Source organism: Balaenoptera ricei, chromosome 2 (genome assembly GCF_028023285.1).
Source record: "Balaenoptera ricei isolate mBalRic1 chromosome 2, mBalRic1.hap2, whole genome shotgun sequence".
In the NCBI taxonomy this organism is placed as follows: Eukaryota; Metazoa; Chordata; class Mammalia; order Artiodactyla; family Balaenopteridae; genus Balaenoptera; species Balaenoptera ricei.
Genome location: NC_082640.1, coordinates 132914186 through 132934005, shown reverse-complemented (window position 1 = coordinate 132934005; position 19820 = coordinate 132914186). Strand labels below are relative to the sequence as shown.

At 35.5% G+C, this 19820-nt stretch overlaps 1 protein-coding gene across 1 annotated transcript in view; it reads right to left on the bottom strand.

Moving 5' to 3' along the window:
• LOC132360150 (transcription elongation factor 1 homolog) overlaps positions 1 to 19217 on the bottom strand; it is a 57033-nt gene extending 37816 nt beyond the window's left edge. Inside the window, exon 1 of the mRNA XM_059915226.1 lies at positions 19143 to 19217. Within this exon, the coding sequence (XP_059771209.1) occupies positions 19143 to 19217 (75 nt within the window). The remainder of the gene's footprint in view (positions 1 to 19142) is intronic.
• Positions 19218 to 19820: the final 603 nt, after the last annotated feature.

Sequence of the window (19820 nt, the reverse complement as noted above, 5' to 3'; positions counted from 1 at the left end):
AACTATTTTCTTTTTTCCTGGTTTGGTTTTATTTATCCTTATAGTTTTTTTTCCCTCCCTGTACTTAAAAATAATCTTTTTTCTGTTGTTGTAATGAGGTTTCAGGTGAGGCTCCAGTGTGCCATGATTAGTGGAAAATCCAATAAGCAGTCTTTTAACGTTGTTTATGGTATCTTTTGTAGTACATAAGTTTAAAATTTTTGAGGTTTAAAATGTCAGTCTTTTCATACAGATCATTGAAGTTTTTGTGTTTGCTTAGAAAGTTCATTTCCAACTCAATATAATTAAAATATTTGGAGTCTAATACTTTACTAATTACTTTAATGTTTAACCCTTTAATCAATTTGACGTGTGTCTGTGTGTCTGTGTGTGTGTGTGTGTGTGTGTGTGTGTGTGTGTGTGTAGGGATAAATAGAATGGGTCAGGGGTCTGATATGATTTTTGCATGGATAGCAGATTTCCCAGTGTAATTTCTTAAATGATCTATTCTTTTCCCACTAGTGTCAATGCCACTTTTATTTAGACTAAAGTTCTATACATGTGATTTTATATGGCACCTATATTGTGCTCCCTTTATATCTTCATCATTTCCAATGCCAGTTCATACTGTTTCATTTACAATTTTTTAAACATTTTTTTGGGAGTATAATTACTTTACAATGGTATGTTAAGTTCTGCTTTATAACAAAGTGAATCAGCTATACATATACGTATATCCCCATATTTCCTCCCTCTTGCGTCTCCCGCCCGCCCTCCCTATCCCACCCCTCTAGGTGGTCACAAAGCACTGAGCTGATCTCCCTGTGCTATGTGGCTGCTTCCCACTAGCTATCTATTGTACATTTGGTAGTATATATATGTCCATGCCACTCTCTCACTTTGTCCCAGTTTACCCTTTCCCCTCCCCGTGTTCTCAAGTCCATTCTGTACCTCTGCATCTTTATTCCTGACCTGCCCCTAGGTTCTTCAGAAACATTATTTTTTTTAGATTCCATATATATTTGTTAGCATACGGTGTTTGTTTTTCTCTTTCTGACTTATTTCACTCTGTATGACAGATTCTAGGTCCATCCACCTCACTACAAATAACTCAATTTCGTTTCCTTTTATGGCTGAGTAATATTCCATTGTATATATGTGCCACATCTTCTGTATCCATTCATCTGTCAGTGGGCACTTAGGTTGCTTCCATGTCCTGGCTATTGTAAATAGAGCTGCAATGAACATTGTGGTACATGACTTTTTTTGAATTATGTTTTCTCAAGGTATATGCCCAGTAGTGGGATTGCTGGGTCATATGGTAGTTCTATTTTTAGTTTTTTAAGGAACCTCCATGCTGTTCTCCATAGTGGCTGTACCAATTTACATTCCCACCAACAGTGGAAGAGGGTTCCCTTTTCTCCACCCCCTCTCCAGCATTTATTGTTTGCAGATTTTTTGATGATGGCCATGCTGACTGGTGTGAGGTGATACCTCATTGCAGTTTTGATTTGCATTTGTCTAATGATTAGTGGTTTTGAGCATCCTTTCATGTGTTTGTTGGCGATCTGTATATCTTCTTTGGAGAAATATCTATTTAGGTCTTCTGCCCTTTTTTGGATTGGGTTGTTTCTGTTTTTGATATTGAGCTGCATGAGTTGCTTGTAAATTTTGGAGATTAATCCTTTGTCAATTTCTTCATTTGCAATATTTTCTCCCATTCTGAGGGTTGTCTTTTCGTCTTGTTTCTGTTTTCCTTTGCTGTACAAAAGCTTTTAAGTTTCATTAGGTCCTATTTGTTTATTTTTGTTTTTGTTTTCATTCCTCTAGGAGGTAGGTCAAAAAGGATCTTGCTGTGATTAATGTCATAGAGTGTTCTGCCTATGTTTTCCTCTAAGAGTTTTATAGATGTCTGACCTTACATTTAGGTCCTTAATCCATTTTAAATTTATTTTTGTGGATGGTGTTGGGGAGTGTTCTAATTTCATTCTTTTACATTTGGCTGTCCGGTTTTCACAGCACCATTTATTGAAGAGGCTGTCTTTTCTCCATTGTATATTCTTGCCTCCTTTATCAAAAATAAGGTGACCATATGTGTGTGGGTTTATCTCTGGGCTTTGTATCTCGTTTCATTGATCTACATTTCCGTTTTTGTGCCAGTACCATACTCTCTTGATTACTGTAGCTTTGTAGTATAGTCTGAAGTCTGGGAGCCTGATTCCTCCAGCTCTGTTTTTCTTTCTCGAGATTGTTTTGGCTATTTGGGATCTTTTCTGTTTCCATACGAATTGTGAAATTTTTTGTTCTAGTTCTGTGAAAAATGCCATTGGTAGTTTGATAGGGATTGCACTGAATTTGTAGATTGCTTTGGGTAGTATAGTCATTTTCACAATATTGATTCTTCCAATCCAAGAACATGGTATATCTCTCCATCTGTTTGTACCATCTTTAATTTCTTTCATCAGTGTCTTATACTTTTCTGCATACAGGTCTTTTGTCTCTTTGGTGGGTTTATTCCCAGGTATTTTATTCTTTTTGTTGCAGTGGTAAATGGGAGTGTTTCCTTGATTTCTCTTTCAGGTTTTTCATTATTAGTGTATAGGATTGCAAGAGATTTCTGTGCATTAATTTTGTATCCTGCTACTTTACCAAATTCATTGATTGGCTCTAGGAGTTTTCTGGTAGCATCTTTAGGATTCTCTATGTATAGTATCATGTCATCTGCAAACAGTGACAGCTTTACTTCTTCTTTTCCGATTTGGATTCCTTTTATTTCTTTTTCTTTTCTGATTGCTGTGGCTAAAACTTCCAAAACTATGTTGACTAACAGTGGTGAGAGTGGACAGCCTTTTCTTGTTCCTGATCTTAGAGAAGATGGTTTCAGTTTTTCACCATTGAGAACGATGTTGGCTGTGGGTTTGTCATATACGGCCTTTATTATGTTGAAGTAAGTTCCCTCTATGCCTACTTTCTGGAGGGTTTTTATCATAAATTGATGCTGAATTTTGTCGAAAGCTTTTTCTGCATCTATTGAGATGATCATATGGTTTTTCTCCTTCAATTTATTAATATGGTTTATCACATTGATTGATTTGCGTATATTGAAGTATCCTTGCATTCCTGGGATAAACCCCACTTGATCATGGTGTATGCTCTGTTTAATGTGCTGTTGGATTCTGTTTGCTAGTATTTTGTTGAGGATTTTTACATCTATGTTCATCAGTGATATTGGCCTGTAGTTTTCTTTCTTTGTGACATCTTTGTTTTTGGTATCATGGTGATGGTGGCCTCTTAGAATGAGTATGGGAGTGTTCCTCCCTCTGCTATATTTTGGAAGAGTTTGAGAAGGATTGGTGTTAGCTCTTCTCTAAATGTTTGATAGAATTCACCTGTGAAGCCATCTGGTCCTGGGCTTTTGTTTGTCGGAAGATTGTTAATCACAGTTTCAATTTCAGTGCTTGTGATTGGTCTGTTTATATTTTCTATTTCTTCCTGGTTCAGTCTCAGAAGGTCGTGCTTTTGTAAGAATTTGTCCATTTCTTCCAGGTTGTCCCTTTTACTGGCATATAGTTGCTTGTAGTAATCTCTCATGATCCTTTGAATTTCTGCAGTGTCAGTTGGTACTTCTCCTTTTTCATTTCTAATTCTATTGATTTGAGTCTTCTCCCTTTTTATCTTGAGGAGTCTGGCTAATGGTTTATCAATTTTTTTTTTTCTTCTCAAAGAACAAGCTTTTAGTTTTATTGATCTTTGCTATTTTTTCCTTCATTTCTTTTTCATTTATTTCTGCTCTGATCTTTATGATTTCTTTCCTTCTGCTAACTTCAGGGTTTTATTGTTCTTCTTTCTCTACTTGTTTTAGGTTCAAGTTTTGGTTGTTTATTTGAGATTTTTCTTGTTTCTTGAGGTAGGATTGTATTGTTATAAACTTCCCTCTTAGAACTGCTTTTGCTGCATCCCATAGGTTTTGGGTTATCGTGTTTTCATTGTCATTTTTTTCTAGGTATTTTTAGATTTCCTCTTTGATTTCTTCAGTGATCTCTTGGTTATTTAGTGACATATAGTTTAGCTTCCATGTGTTTGTATTTTTTACAGTTTTTTCCCCTGTATTTGATATCTAGTCTCATAGCGTTGTGGTCGGAAAGGATACTTGATATGATTTCAATTTTCCTAAATTTACCAAGACTTGATTTGTCACCCAGGATATGATCTATACTGGAAATTATTCCATGCGCTCTTGAAGAGAAAGTTTATTGTGTTGTTTTTTGATAGAATGTCTTATAAATATCAGTTAAATCCATGTTGTTTAATGTCTCATTTAAAGTGTGTTTTCCTATTTATTTTCATTTTGGATGATCTGCCCATTAGCGAAAGTGGGGTGTTAAAGTTCTGTACTATTATTGTGTTACTGTCCATTTCTCCTTTTATGGCGGTTAGCATTTGCCTTATGTGTTGTGGTGCTCCTATGTTGGTTGCATAAATATTTACAATTGTTATATCTTCTTCTTGGATTGATCCCTTGATCATTATGTAGTGTCCTTCTTCGTCTCTTGTAATAGTCTTTAAAATCTATTTTTTCTGATATGAAAATTACTACTCCAGCTTTCTTTTGATTTCTGTTTGCTTGGAATATCTTTTTCCATCCCCTCACTTTCAGTCTGTATAGGTCACTAGTTCTGAACTGTGTCTCCTGTAGACAGCATATATGTGGGTCTTGTTTATGTATCCATTCAGCCAGTCTGTGTCTTTTGGTTGGAGCATTTAATCCATGTAGTTATCGATATGTATTTTCCTATTACCATTTTCTAAATTGTTTTGGGTTTGTTATTGTAGGTCTTTTCCTTCTCTTGTGCTTCCTGCCTAGAGATTTCCTTTAGCATTTGTTGTAAAGCTGGTTTGGCGGTGCTGAATTCTCTTAGCTTTTGCTTGTCTGTAAAGGTTTGATTTCTGCATCAAATCTGAATGAAATCCTTGGTGGGTAAAGTAATCTTCGTTGTAGGTTTTTCCCTTTCATCACTTTGAATTTGTCCTGCCACTCCCTTCTGGCTTGCAGAGTTTCTGCTGAAAGATCAGCTGTTAACGTTATGGGGATTCCCTTGTATGTTATTTGTTGCTTTTCCCTTGCTGCTTTTAATATTTTTTCTCTGTATTTAATTTTTGATAGTTTGATTAATGTGGGTCTTGGCATGTTTCCCCTTGGATTTATCCTGTATGAGACTCTCTGTGCTTCCTAGACTTTGTTGACTATTTCCTTTCCCATATTAGGGAAGTTTTCAACTATAATCACTTCAAATGTTTTCTCAGTCCCTTTCTTTTTCTCTTCTTCTTCTGAGACCCCTATAATTCAAATGTTGGTGCATTTATTGTGGACCCAGAGGTCTCTGAGACTGTCCTCAATTCTTTTCATTCTTTTTTCTTTATTCTGCTCTGCTGGAGTTATTTCCACTATTTTATCATCCAGGTCACTTATCCATTCTTCTGCCTCAGTTATTCTGCTATTTATTCCTTCCAGAGAATTTTTAATTTCATTTATTTTGTAGTTCATCATTGTTTGTTTGCTCTTTAGTGTTTCTAGTTCCTTGTTAAATGTTTCTTGTATTTTCTCCATTCTATTTCCAAGATTTTGGATCATCTTTACTATCATTACACTGAATTCATTTTCAGGTAGACTGCCTATTTCCTCTTCATTTGTTTGTTCTGGTGGGTTTTTACCTTGCTTCTTTATCTGCTGTGTGTTTCTTTGTCTTCTCATTTTGCTTAACTTACTTTGTTTGGGGTCTCCTTTTTGCCGGCTGCAGGTTCTTAGTTCCCGTTGTTTTTGGTGTCTTCCCACAGTGAGTAAAGTTGGTTCAGTGTGTTGTGTAGGCTTCCTGTGGAGGGGACTGGTGCCTGTGTTCTGGTAGATGAGACTGAATCTTGTCTTTCTGGTGGCAGGACCACGTCTGGTGGTGTGTTTTGGGGTGTCTGTGACCTTATTATGATTTTAGGCAGCCTCTCTGCTAATGGGTATGGTTGTGTTCCTGTCTTGCTAGTTGTTTGGCATAGGGTGTCCTGCACTGTAGCTTGCTGGTCGTTGAATGGAACTGGGTCTTAGCGTTGAGATGCAGATCTGTGGGAGAGCTTTCACCATTTGATATTATGTGGAGCCAGGAGGTCTCTGGTAGGCCAATGTCCTGAACTTGGCTCTCCCACCTCAGAAGCACAGGCTTGACACCCTGACAGAGTACCAAGACCCTGTCAGCCACACAGCCCAGAAGAAAAGGGAGAAAAAAAAGAAATAAATAAAATAAAATAAAGTTATTAAAATGAAAAATTTTTAAAGATTAAAAATTAAAAATTAAAAATTAAAAATAAAAAAATTGAAAAGTTATTAAAAAAAAAAAGAAAGAACAAAGAAAGAAGAGAGCAACCAAACCAAAAAACAAATCCACCAATGATAACAAGCGCTAAAAAATTATACTAAAAAAAAAAAAAAAACAAAAAATAAATGGACAGACAGAACCCTAGGACAAATGGTAAAACAAAGCTGTACAGAGAAAATCACACAAAGTCCATCACCTCAATTTTGTGATGATTCGTTGTCTATTCAGGTATTCCAGAAATGCAGGGTACATCAAGTTGATTGTGGAGTTTTAATCCACTGCTCCTGTGGCTGCTGGGAGAAATTTCCCTTTCTCTTCTTTGTTCGCACAGCTCTTGGGGTTCAGCTTTGGATTTGGCCCCACCTCTGCATGTAGGTCGCCTGAAGGCATCTGTTCTTTGCTGAGACAGGACAGGGTAAAAGTAGCAGCTAATTAGGGGGCTCTGGCTCACTCAGGCAGGGGTGAGGGAGAGAAGGGTACAGAATGCAGGGTGAGCCTGTGGTGGCAGAGGCCAGCGTGATGTTGCAACAGTCTGAGGGCGCCATGTGTTCTCCCAGTGAAGTTGTCCCTAGGTCACAGGACCCTGGCTGTAGCGGGCTGCACAGCCTCCTGGGAGGGGAGGTGTGGACAGGTACCTGTGTTTGCACACAGGCTTCTTGGTGGCTGCAGAAGCAGCCTTAGCGTTTCATGCCTGTTTTTGGGGTCCGTGCTGATAGCCACAGCTCATGCCCTTCTCTGGACCTTGTTTAGGCAGTGCTCTGAATCCCTTCTCCTCGTGCACCCCGAAACAGTGGTCTCTCACCTCTTAGGCACTTCTAGACTGCTTTCCCAGACCTGCTCCCAGCTAGCTGTGGTGCACTAGCCCCCTTCAGGCTGTGTTCATGCAGCCAACCCCGCTCCTCTCCCTGGGATCTGAACTCTGAAGCTGGAGCCTCAGCTCCCAGCCCCCACCCGCCCCAGCAGGTGAGCAGACAAGCCTCTCAGGCTGATGAGTGCTGGTCAGCACTGATCCTCTGTGCGGGAATCTCTCCTCTTTGCCCTCTGCACCACTGTTGCTGCGCTCTCCTCTGTGGCTCCAAAGCTTCCCCCCAACCCACCCCCAATCTCCGCCCGTGAAGGGGCTTCCTAGAGTGTGGAAACTTTTCCTCCTTCACAGCTCCCTCCCAGAGGTGCAGGTCCTGCCCCTATTCTTTTGTCTCTCTTTTTTCTTTTTTCTTTTGCCGTACCCAGGTACATGGGGAGTTTCTTGCCATTAGGGAAGTCTGAGGTCTTCTGCCAGCGTTCAGTAGGTGTTCTGTAGGAGTTGTTCCACATGTAGATGTATTTGTGGGAGGAAGGTGATCTCCATGTCTTACACCTCCACCATCTTGAAGGTCTCTCTCATTTACTATTACTACATATTTTATTTTAATAGCTGATGAGGCAATGTTTTCTTGACTGTATTTGCTAACTTTTTTTCCATATGCACTTTACAATTAGATTTTAATGTTCCATAAGTATTCTGTTGAGATATTATTTGAGAATATTTTGAATTTCTAGGTGTATTTTGAGATAGTTAATTTTCATTCTCAGTCTGGTCAGTTTAAGACTGTCAACTCTCTGAAGGTTGTGATCACATGTGTTTGGTTCATGACTTAATCCTCATTGCCTAACCTGGTGTAGGGACCCAATAATATATTTATATGTAATACACTATGTGTAATAAATAAATAGAAATGTGTAACCTTTCTTTACAACTGATATACTATTCACTGCAATAAAAATGAGATATCATTAGCTAGCACCAGACCCACTGAGGCAAAAATATCTCCCATCATTAAAGCATTATCTCACTAAATTCAGAAAATCTCAGTTAAGCAAGAAAAAATAACTTACTTTGTGTATGTTTATGAACATACATTTGTGGTGATTTGTGCACAACATAATAAAAAAGCACGTTTGGTTTTATTTAAGAATTACTGCTAATTACATGATTTGGACTAATGCCAGTAATAGTAATAAAAGTATTTAAAATGTTAGCTGTATGCTGCTTTGTTACTTTAACATTTAAGTAATTAGGCTTTAAAAAGAATCTGTTATAAATTTGACTTTGTTAACTTTGTTAAGGCAAATATATGTCATATACTTCATATTATTACTTAGATAGGGTTGCTTGTTTAAAAATTTTAGCCTTGGCTCTTAAAATGAATATTCCTTTATTTCATCCAAAACAGTAGAGGACACTTTTTCTTTCTCTTCTTTTCACTTTGTTGACAGATTGCTTTATGTACTCCAATCTTACTGTAGATTTTTCTGTATTCTCTATACATATTTCTCTCTCTAAGAGTTGGGAACACAGAACTACCTGGCTTTGGCATTGTGCCTCTGGCTGCTGACTATAAAAACAAAAGTACCTCATGTGGTACTTTTGACAGGGCCCTGATTTAACAAATGGCAGATTCCAAGTTTACAATTCATTCAGACTCTCATTATGTAAGACAGGGACCCTAAGGCTGCAAAGATAATAAAATAAAAAAATTGTAAACCTTTAGGGACAGATGAATTGCCTTCCTTATGTTATCTGAATTGCTGTTTGTTAATCTTTGGGAGATGTTTATTAACTTCATATATTTTCTAAGTGAAAGGGATGTTGGTACATTTCCCTTTTCTGATCTAGATGTTGCAAATGAAGTAAATGCTTTGATAAAAAGCCATGAGGGAGAGCATGTTTTACTATAGTGTCAATTCTCTCATGTAAATATTATTTGAATTTATTGATATGTTAAGCTTCTAGCTCTTGGGTTCATATCAGAACAATGCAGGGAGGTATTGAAAGGCTTACCTATGTAAATTTCTTTCTGTTGTATTGTTTGACAGCATGCCAACTTAAATCTTTTCCATTATTTATTTTAAATTTTGAAAATATTTTTGTTCATGTATTTTAGGCTACAAAAGAACTTAAACAGTACTTTGCTCTTTAGCAGCTATTTGCACACGCATTAAGGACAATGAAATAAAAGTAAAGCAAAATCCTTTCCAACTGATTAAGAAACAATTTAATAGAGCTGTTTCAAATATATGTTACATTAGGTTTTTAAAAATATTATGAGTTTCTTTAAACTAACTTGAGATTATTATGTTTTTTAAACGAATTTTTTTCACTAGTCATAATTGTTAAAATTTACTAGGTTACTAAGTCTTCTTAGAAAATGTAAGCCCTTGTTTAGAGCTGCATAATAGTTCGTATTGTGATTGTATAGTGGTTTATTTAGTCATTCTCTTATGGACTGAACTGTATCCTCCCAAAATTCATATGTTAAAGCCCTAACCCCCATTGTGACTGTGTTTTGAGATAGGGACTTTAAGGAGGGATTTAAGGTTAAATGAGATTATAAGGGTGGAGGTCCTAATTCAGTAGGACTGGCGAGCTTATAAGACAAGCAAGAGATGACAGAGCTCATTCTCTCTCTCTCTCCACAGAGGAAAGACCATGTGAGGACCCAAAAAAGGAGGCACCATGAAGGGTAAGGAGAGAAGCCTCACCAAAAATCAATCCTGGTAGCGCCTTGATCTCAGACTTCCAGCCTCCAGAACCATGAGTATAAAATTTCTGTTGTTTTAGTCACCCAGTCTGTGATATTTTGTTATGGCAGCACAGCAGAATAATATATCCTGTTAGTGAACATTTACTATTATATTTTGTTTTGTTTGTTTTATATGTTTTACTATTACTATTTTGCTATTATATATTACTATTTACTATTATATTTTATTTTACTAATATATTTACTATTATATTTTATAATATAGTGACTAAATAGTAATTTTATATTTTTTACTGCAATGTTTTACTATTGTATTGATGCAATGGGAATTCTTGTCATAAATATTTATGTATATCTAGTAAAATTTTTTCTAGTAAAATTCAATGTGTGGCAATGCTGAGCCAAAAGCTATACATTTCGGGTCAAAAGCTAGGGGAAATTTTTATCAAAAATTTGTGTCCAAATGTGTTTTATACAAGTTTATATGGCCATCAGTTGCATATGAGAGCTCCTTTCATCACAGGCTTGCCCAAACTGCATTTTAACAAAAAAAATGTTTCCTGAAGTAAAAAGTAAAGAGCTTTTTTTCTCCTTTGAATATATATTTCTTTGATTATTTTTAAATTTGATATTCTTTACATATTTATGGGTTAATTTTTATTTCTTCTATACTGGATTGCCATTCATGTTCTTTGCCCATTTTTCTGGGTGTGTATCCTTTTGTATACTAATGATAAAACCGATGAAGCTATGCTCGAAAAAGAGGTCTCCCATTTTCATTCCTTAGTACAGAATTGATGTACGGCATAAGGAAAAAAAAATAACTACCTATGTTGCATCTCCATTAGACATTTAAAATATTCATTTATTCACCTATCATTTGATGAATATTGAATGTCTTCTATATGCCTGGCAATTCTCTATGCCCTAGTATTAGAGAACTGAACAAAATACTGTCTTTACTTTCTGAAATTTATGTTCTCATGAAGGAGTGACAGGAAGCAAGCAATGTGTTGGATGGTGTTAAGAGCATAAAACAGAGTAAAGCGTATAAGAAGGGCTGGGAGTGGGGAGGGTGGTTGCTATTTTACAAAGGTGTGTCAGGGATGGTCTCTAACAAAGTGACTTTTAAGATCTGAAGAAAGTTCGAGAGTGGGCCAAGTAGCTGTCTGGAGGAAAATCTTTCCCTGAAGTGGGAATTGCAAATGCAGAGACCTTGAAGCCAATGTGTCCTTGTATGATATCAGTTTTAAAAAATTGTATATTGTTGTTAATGTTGGAGAGGGGAAATTTCCCGCTCTTGAGTTCTTGTGGCTGGACTAATAATAACATTGACATAAGGCAGATTAATAGGAGAAAAAGAAAAAAAAAAAATTTGTGCACATGGAAGTCTCATAGAAATGGGACCTAATAAGTGGCCAAAGCTGGCAGCTTTTATACTTTTCCACAAAGACAATGAATTGGTGAGGAATTGACAGGACAAAGAAACTTAGGTTTGGGTGCTTAATTAGTACAGAATCTAAACAGAATTTGGACTTGGAGTACTAAATTAAAGAAGTAACAAAATTTGTTTATATAGTGTTCTCAGTCCAAATTCCCTATCTCTGGTGATAAGGGTGTCCTTCCACTCCAAATACAGAGCATGCACCTTTCACATCAGAGATTCGTTTCCTGCTTTCAGGGAGACAGAGAGGAGGATCAAAGTGTCCCTCTTGCATTAGCTGGTTCTTAAGTAAGTTTAATTCAAAATAATCAATATGCCACTGAGGGAGAAAAGACAGTCTCTTCAGCAAGTGGTGTTGGGAAAGCTGGACAGTGCATGTAAGTCAATGAAGTTAGAACACACGTTCACACCAAACACAAAAATAAACTCAAAATGGTTTAAAGACTTAAATATAAGACATGACACCATAAAACTCCTAGAAGAGAACATAAGCAAAACATTCTCTGACATAAATTGTACCAATGTTTTCTTAGGTCTCCTAAGGCAATAGAAATAAAACCAAAAATAAACAAATGAGACCTAATCAAGCTTATAATCTTTTGCACAACAAAGGAAACTATAAATAAAATGAAAAGACAACCTACAGACTAGGAGAAAATATTTGCAAATGATGAGACTGACAGGGCTTAATTTCCAAAATATACAAACAGCTCATACAACTCAATAACAAAAAAACAAACAACCCAATCAAAAAATGGGCAGAAGACCTAAATAGACATTTCTTCAAAGAAGACATACAGATGACCAGCAGGCACATATAAAGATGCTCAACATCGCTAATTAGAGAAATGCAAATCAAAACTACAATGTGGTGCCACCTCACACTGGTTAGAATGGCCATCATTTAAAAAGTCTACAGATAACAAATGCTGGAGAGGGTGTGGAGAAAAGGGAACCCTTCTACACTGTTTGTGGGAATGTAAATTGGTGCAGCCACTATGGAGAACAGTATGGAAGTTCCTTAAAAAACTAAAAATAGAGTTACCATATGATCCAGTGATCTCACTCCTGGGCATATATCTGGAGAAAATGATAATTCAAAAAGATACATGCACCCCAATGTTCATAAGAGTACTATTTACAATAGCCAGGACATGGAAGCAACCTAAGTGTCCATCGACAGATGAATGGATAAAGAAGATATGGTATATATATACAGTGGAATATTACTCAGTCATAGAAAAGAATGAAATAATGCCATTTGAAGCAACATGGATGGACCTAGAGATTATCATATTAAGTGAAGTAAGTCAGACAAAGACAAATACCATATGATATCACTTACATGTGGAATCTAAAATATGACACAAATATACTTATTTACAATACAGAAACAGAGTATTTTCATAGGCATAGAAAATAAACTTATAGTTACCAAAGGGGAAAGTGGGTGTGGGAGGGATAAATTAGGAGTTTGGGATTAGCAGACACAAACTACTATATATAAAATAAACAACAAGGTCCTATTGTGTAGCACAGGAAACTATATTCAATATGCTGTAATAAACCATAATGGAAAAGAATATGAAAAAGAATATATAACTGAATTATTTTGGTGTACACCAGAAACTAACACAACATTGTAAATCAACTATACTTCAATTTTAAAAAATGCCATTGAGGCATATTTTAGGGTGGCCTGCCCTTGGCCCCAACACTCTTATTGTATTTTTAAGAGCCTTCATTCTCTATGAATTTAGTATTAAATAGAAGATGATTCCTCATTTAAGTACTAAAGATGGTTAGGATTAGACTTACTAGTATGTATTCTCTTTGGTTAATTGTTCAACCATTATTTTTGAACTGGGCCATTTCTCAGGTACTTGGGCACATCACTGAACTAACAGATACAACGTTCAATACTTTTTGATTAGGACTATATGTTATTGCTGTGTTGAAATCATGGTGGAAACTATTGCTTGAGTTCGTATAATACTTGAGATATATATGGCAGCATTTCTAAGCATGGGTTCGATGGAATGCTATTTGAGAAATTTTAATATCTTTCCAAGAAAATATTCTTTGTCAAACAGATTTTGGAAATGCTACATATCCTTCCCTTTTCTGAAGAGCTTTCCACTAATGAATTGCAAATGCAAGGGCCTTGAAGACTCTGTGCTTGTATTAGCTTACTAACAGCTATGTAAAATCCCAAAGAACCACATGTTTCTGATGAATACTTATTGACATGATATGGGAAAACATCTTGTGAAACACTAGCTTTAATTATTAGATAAGTACATTGAACTTCATTTTTTTCCTCCTGGAAACCAGACGAGTATTATATCAGAAGATAAACTACCTTCCCAAACCATAGTTTATTATTATAAAATTATCATTTTTTTTAGTAGTTCTGAATTAAACCCAGTTATAAAATAATTTGGAGTAATATAACATCAAGACCCTGTATTTAAGAAGATACTTTATTAGACTGTCTTTCGTGACCCAAAATCTCTGACTTCCATCTGAAGATAAACCACCAATGGAAAATCCTTACTTTGTGTAGGCAGATACACCCTCTTGAGTGGCTTCACTTCTTGGTAAGTATCCTTTTTCTTCCAGTGCCTTGTAAAGCTTTTCAATTTACTCTAAAATGAGGAATCACATACTTCACCTTTCAGTGAGCTAATTGATATTTGTTTCACATTGAATTTTCACTCAGTGGATTATAAAACTAGAGATATTTCAGTCTTAGATTTCTAACAGCCCAGCTCATTGGAAAGGGGAGGAGGAAAAGGTGATACCTCTTTCCTGGACCAGGAGGTTAGATGTCCTTTCTGATGGAAAATATTCAGAAGGCCCAATCTGGTCTGTCTTATTACAGAAGTTAATACCTTGAACCTAAAGCATTCACATACTAAAGCCTTGACCACCTATCATCTTGTGCATATGATTGTTATTTCACTAGATACCTAGTAATAACCTCATATTTTAAAAGGCAACTCTAAATATGAAGGTGTCATTATTCAATGCTACAATATATTTATCAAATATTTTTACTATTCATAAAATATTTTGATTAGTTTTGGTTTAGTTAGATACATCTATGATTTTTTTTTTCCAGAAAGTGTATGTAAGGAGTATACTTTCTTTTTTTTTTTTTTTTAATATTTTATTTATTTGTTTGTTTATTTTTGGCTGCACTGGGTCTTCATTGCTGCGCACGGGCTTTCTCTAGTTGCGGCGAGCAGGGGCTACTCTTCACTGCGGTGTGCAGGCTTCTCATTGCAGTGGCTTCTCCTGTTGTGGAGCACGGCCTCTAGCCATGCGGGCTTCCGTAGTTGTGGCTCGCAGGCTCTAGAGTGCAGGCTCAGTAGTTGTGGCACACGAGCTTAGTTGCTCCGTGGCATGTGGGATCTTCCCGGACCAGGGCTTGAACCCGTATCCCCTGCATTGGCAGGCAGATTCTTTACCCCTGTGCCACCAGGGAAGCCCAGGAGTATACTTTCCATACTTCCACAAGTATTTATGTGCCTGAGAGTTTCATTCATTTACTTTCAAATGAGAATAGTAGCTTGGATGGGTTGATTTTTGAATTGAAAATTTTTCTCTTTGAAACTCAAATTTAGGATTTTTCTTTATTTTTGAAATTAGAAAAAAAAAGGGATATATTTAGTGTGCTTCCTTTTCATTAATAATGCTTGGCACCAGGAAATGTCTTTCATCTGAAAAACTGAAGTTCTTCAGGTCATTTAAATTTTATTGTATTATTTCTTTATTTTTTGCATATTTTCACCTCATTTAAAAAATCCCTTTTTAAAAAAAAAATCCCTTTTTAGTATTGGTATAACTATATCTTTTGGATACAGTTTTCTGTATCAGTTATCTATTAAATTATAGCAAACCACTTCAAAACGTATTTTTATGAGTTTAGTTTTATTAAGATACCATGAAGAGGTTTTAACTTTGTTAGTATGTTCATTCAGTCTAGCTAAACACAGCTGAATTCATTGTTAAAAAAGAAAACATGTGATGTGCCATTATAAATACTTTTTTGTTATGCCATACAGTTTAATTTGTTGTCTTTTTTTAATCTATCTTTAGAATCAACCCTAACTTGGTTAGCATTTTCACCTTTTGTTGTTGTTGTATATAAGCTAAGTTAGCTCTCAGGAATCACCCTAGGATTGTCATCAATATTCCCTGGTCACATCTTGATTCTTGCTGCATTGGTGACCAGTTGTGTGGACACTGACATTGCCTTCCAGTGGGCTTGTGTTTATCAACACTGTGATTATATGCTTTATAATCATATAAAGCATATAATCACAGTGTGATTATATATAAATCATAGGTCCTGCTACCTATGAAACTATTTTCAAACTAGGGCAAAGTATAAAGAACTTGAATAGAAAAAGTTACCAGTAGCTTACTTACATAGTGAGCTTCAATGAAACCTGTTGCTTTCCTTTCAGAGTTACTTAAATAAAAGTAGCCATTATGAGACATTGTATATGGTAGGAGCTCAATAGATATTTCCTTCCCTCTCCACTTCCTCCTTGTGTTTTTCCTAATCCACCCTTTTGCTAGACTGTGCAGATCATGTCATTATTAAGGGGTACATTTACTAAGTGAGTATGAGAATGGTCCTCATATGATAAAGAAAGGAGTGTCTTTTTCACATATATGTAGGAGAGTTGAAGGAAATAGGACTAGACTGAATACCCAAAGCCATTTCTTTTTAGATATATACATATATTTACTGTGTGTGGATATTTACAAACCTTTTACACTAGCATGTATTTATAGTTTGTAGAACAGGGCTGATATTACAAATAGATGAATAGTTGATTACTACTCAGTGTGATTTGGGGGCAGTGATTTCTTTCAAGTATCTTTACTGGCTTGTACTATAAGGAGTATAGCCTTGAACTGCCTCCTCTTGTATTTTTCATGCTGAACTTGGCTGACTCTTTATTGAGTTTAGTCTTGGGTGTCTTCATATCTTCTGGTTTCCCCCCAAATGATCTTTTTAAAATTTTGTTGATAATCTTAAAAATTATATAAACATATTCTGAATCACCTGAGGCAGAAAGAGTCAGAGCAAATATGTGACTTAAAGTTGTTTATCATTCTGTTCTGAAAAATAAGTTTTTGATATAGAATGCTATTTTATCAGTAGGTAAAAAATTTTGACTTAAACCAGACATTATGATATATAATAATTCAATCATTTATTTATTCGGTCATTCAACACTAACCATTGAGTGCTCAGGAGTAATAAAGGCAAGCATTTCTCTTATAGTCTAGTAGGCAGACATTAAACAAATGATTATTACATATTTAATTATATCTGTCCTAGTGTATTTATAGAAGTCAAGCTCATTGAAATTCACTAACAGATATTAATATTTCAGAAGACAGTTACATGATAAATGCTCATTATAGAATTGTAAATAAGGACTGACTTAGTACATTTATCTGTATTTCCTTCTGGGGTATTCATACTTTTAAAATGATAAAACAAGTTGCATGTTTACTTTTGTTTGGTTGAGTATAAGTTTTGCTTATATTCAGCTGCAATTGTACTAAACTTTTGAGGCTGTAAGCTTCTGAATAGGTGTCCGTGATGCTTCACAGCTGTATATAGTAATTAGTGATGTAAGGCAAGACCTTAGATGAAAGTGATAATGGTAATGTTTCATTTCTCTAAAAAAATGTGAATGCTAAGGAATGTAATCAATTTAGAAGATGATGTTTTAATTGGAAAATTGATGACTACATGATAATAAATAGTTAAAAGGAGATATGAATAATCTTGCCATAATGGAAGCATAGATAAAAATATTCCTTTTTTATGAATAAAAATAATTTTACCCCATAATATAGATTTTTAAATCTCCACAGGAAATGAATCATTTAAATAGAAGATAGGAGAAACTTAGATAATGGTGTTTTCCAGTTGTAAGCATGTATGTCAGTGGGCAAAATGGGTTGCTTCAATAAAAATATTTATATCATGTCATCACCATTCATAGTCAATGTGTATGTGACTTCAAAAATTACAAAAAAACCCTTAATGTATATATATATACATTTTTGCCAGAATGATGTCAAATTATCAGCTTGACATTTTAAATAACTAAATCAATAAGGTTTTTGAATGGATCCAGTAAACTGCTCTTACAGATTCAGATATATACAAACCAGGTTTAAGATGATATCTCTAAGAGGGGTGGGATGGGGAGGGTGGAAGGGAGATGCAAGAGGGAGGGGATATGGGGATATAAGTATACGTATAGCTGATTCACTTTGTTACACAGCAGAAACTAACACAACAATGTAAAGTAATTATACTCCAATAAAGATGTTAAAAAAAATGTAACCCCCCCCAAAAAAATAATATCTCTAGGGATTAGTGAATGGCTCTCTTCCACCCTAGCAGTTTTAATATAGAAAATTATCCCAAAGAGTGAGTCTAATTCTACCTCCTGCATGTGGCTGGAGGCTAACAATACATCCTTCAGGAACTGCAGGAAACCTCCTTGCTTTCTTCTGAAATGATTCCCTTGACACACATTCAAATAGGACTTGAGAAAATAATCTCCAACTTTAGTGGAGGTCAATTATGTAACCACTGCTAAGACAATTACACCATATTCTTCAAGAAAGTTGCAAGAAGCTGCAGTTGAAAGAAGTGTGTGTGTTTGTGTGTGTGTGTGTGAGAAGAGAGACAGAGACAGAGAGACATAGAGAGAGATTCTGCTGCTGCTGGTATTTTGCTGTTTATCTTTGGTAATAAAAGAGTAAATCTTATTGCTGAGCTGCTTGCCACGTGGTGTCTACTTTTGGTGCTCCCTTCCGTACTCCTTGCCATGACCCTTCTCCAATTATGCGTCAGGAAAAAAACTGCTTCCTGTCATTGTTTAAAATGGACTCAGCCTCAGAAATTCTGTCTGAAAGTTTACTCTATTCCCTCATTGGGAAAGCAGTTTTTAAAGCACAAGATTTTTTTAAATGGAGTTTTTAATGTTAAAACAAAGGGAAACACAACTTTGGAAATGTTGTGTTCCTAATGAATTATTATTTCTTAAGAGAGAAAGTTTTTCAAAATGAGTTTTATATTTTTAAGAGGAAATTATGTTTTTTCTTCTAGTGTATTTATAAAATAAATGAATAAACCCAAAGGGCTTCATTTTGATTGTTGTTCTTGTATTAACATTGCAGCTTTTGTTGTACATTTTTAGCAAGTTTCATAAAAAAAATTTTTGGAAAATTTGGTTATTTATATAAGGCTTAACATATCACGCTTTTCTAACAGAATATTTAACTTTTTGCCAAATGCACACTTCACAAATTACTAATTTGTCTTGGGTTAAGTACAAGTAATAAGCTTGGGGTAGCATATCTGTTAACATAGCTTCTAGAGCTGGGGACAAGTTCAACTGTTAATGTATGTCTCTCCTTCCTTCATTTCACAGTATAATTGCCTTCCATGGTGGATTATTTTCTATAGAAACCTGTCAAAATAATTGTTTCCCTTTTCCCCTATGCCACAATGAATTTTTAACTTATTGGCAATGAATTTTTAACTTATTTTCGTTTTTTATTGTGAGGTATTTATTATATATGAAAGTAATACTATATACTAAAACAAATAATAAAGTGATTACTACTATAAACTATTCAGGTTATGAAACCAAACATCACCAATATGATTAAAGCTACTCCTCCTCATCCTGTAATCTCATTACTCCCCACCAGAGGTAAGCTTCTTTTTCGTGAAACACTCTGTCACTTGGCTTAGGGCCTTTTCACTTGATTTTGTCTTACCCTTGCTTTTTCTAAATCTTTGCTGGTTTCTTCTCCATTTCCAGCTGTTGTATCTTTACTGGCATAAACAAGCATAGCCACTAGTACCTTATATGAAACTGTTTCTCTAGCAAATACTTATTTATCCATCTATATCATTAAAGAAAATCAAAATCATTTTACTCTCATATGACAGTGAAAAAAGTATATATTTATTTCTTGACTCAGGGCCCCATCAACTCTGTTGCTTTCTATCATAATATAATCTGGGAATAACTTGATAGTGATGACATCCCAGAGAATATTTGATGATGTTATGTTAATTAGACCTTTCTTTGGTTATCCTATTACTGCATAACAAATTACCCATTAAGTAGCAGCTTAAAACAATCATTTTAATTTTGTTCACAGTTTTGGAGATAAGGAATTTGGGAAGGGCTAGAACACATGATGGTTGCATTCATATTTTGGTTGGGGATTTAGTCATTTGAAAGCCTGTCTAGGCTGGACATCCAAGATGGTTCATTCACATGGCTGGCCTTGACATTGGCTATCAGCTGGGAACTCAGCTGGAGCTATAGACCAAACACCTCACACGACTTTTTCATGTGACCTGGACTTCTTACAGCATGGCTACTGGGTTTTGAGAGGGAGTGTCCAAGAGGCAGTGACAAAGAATGAACATTTCAAAGGTTCAAG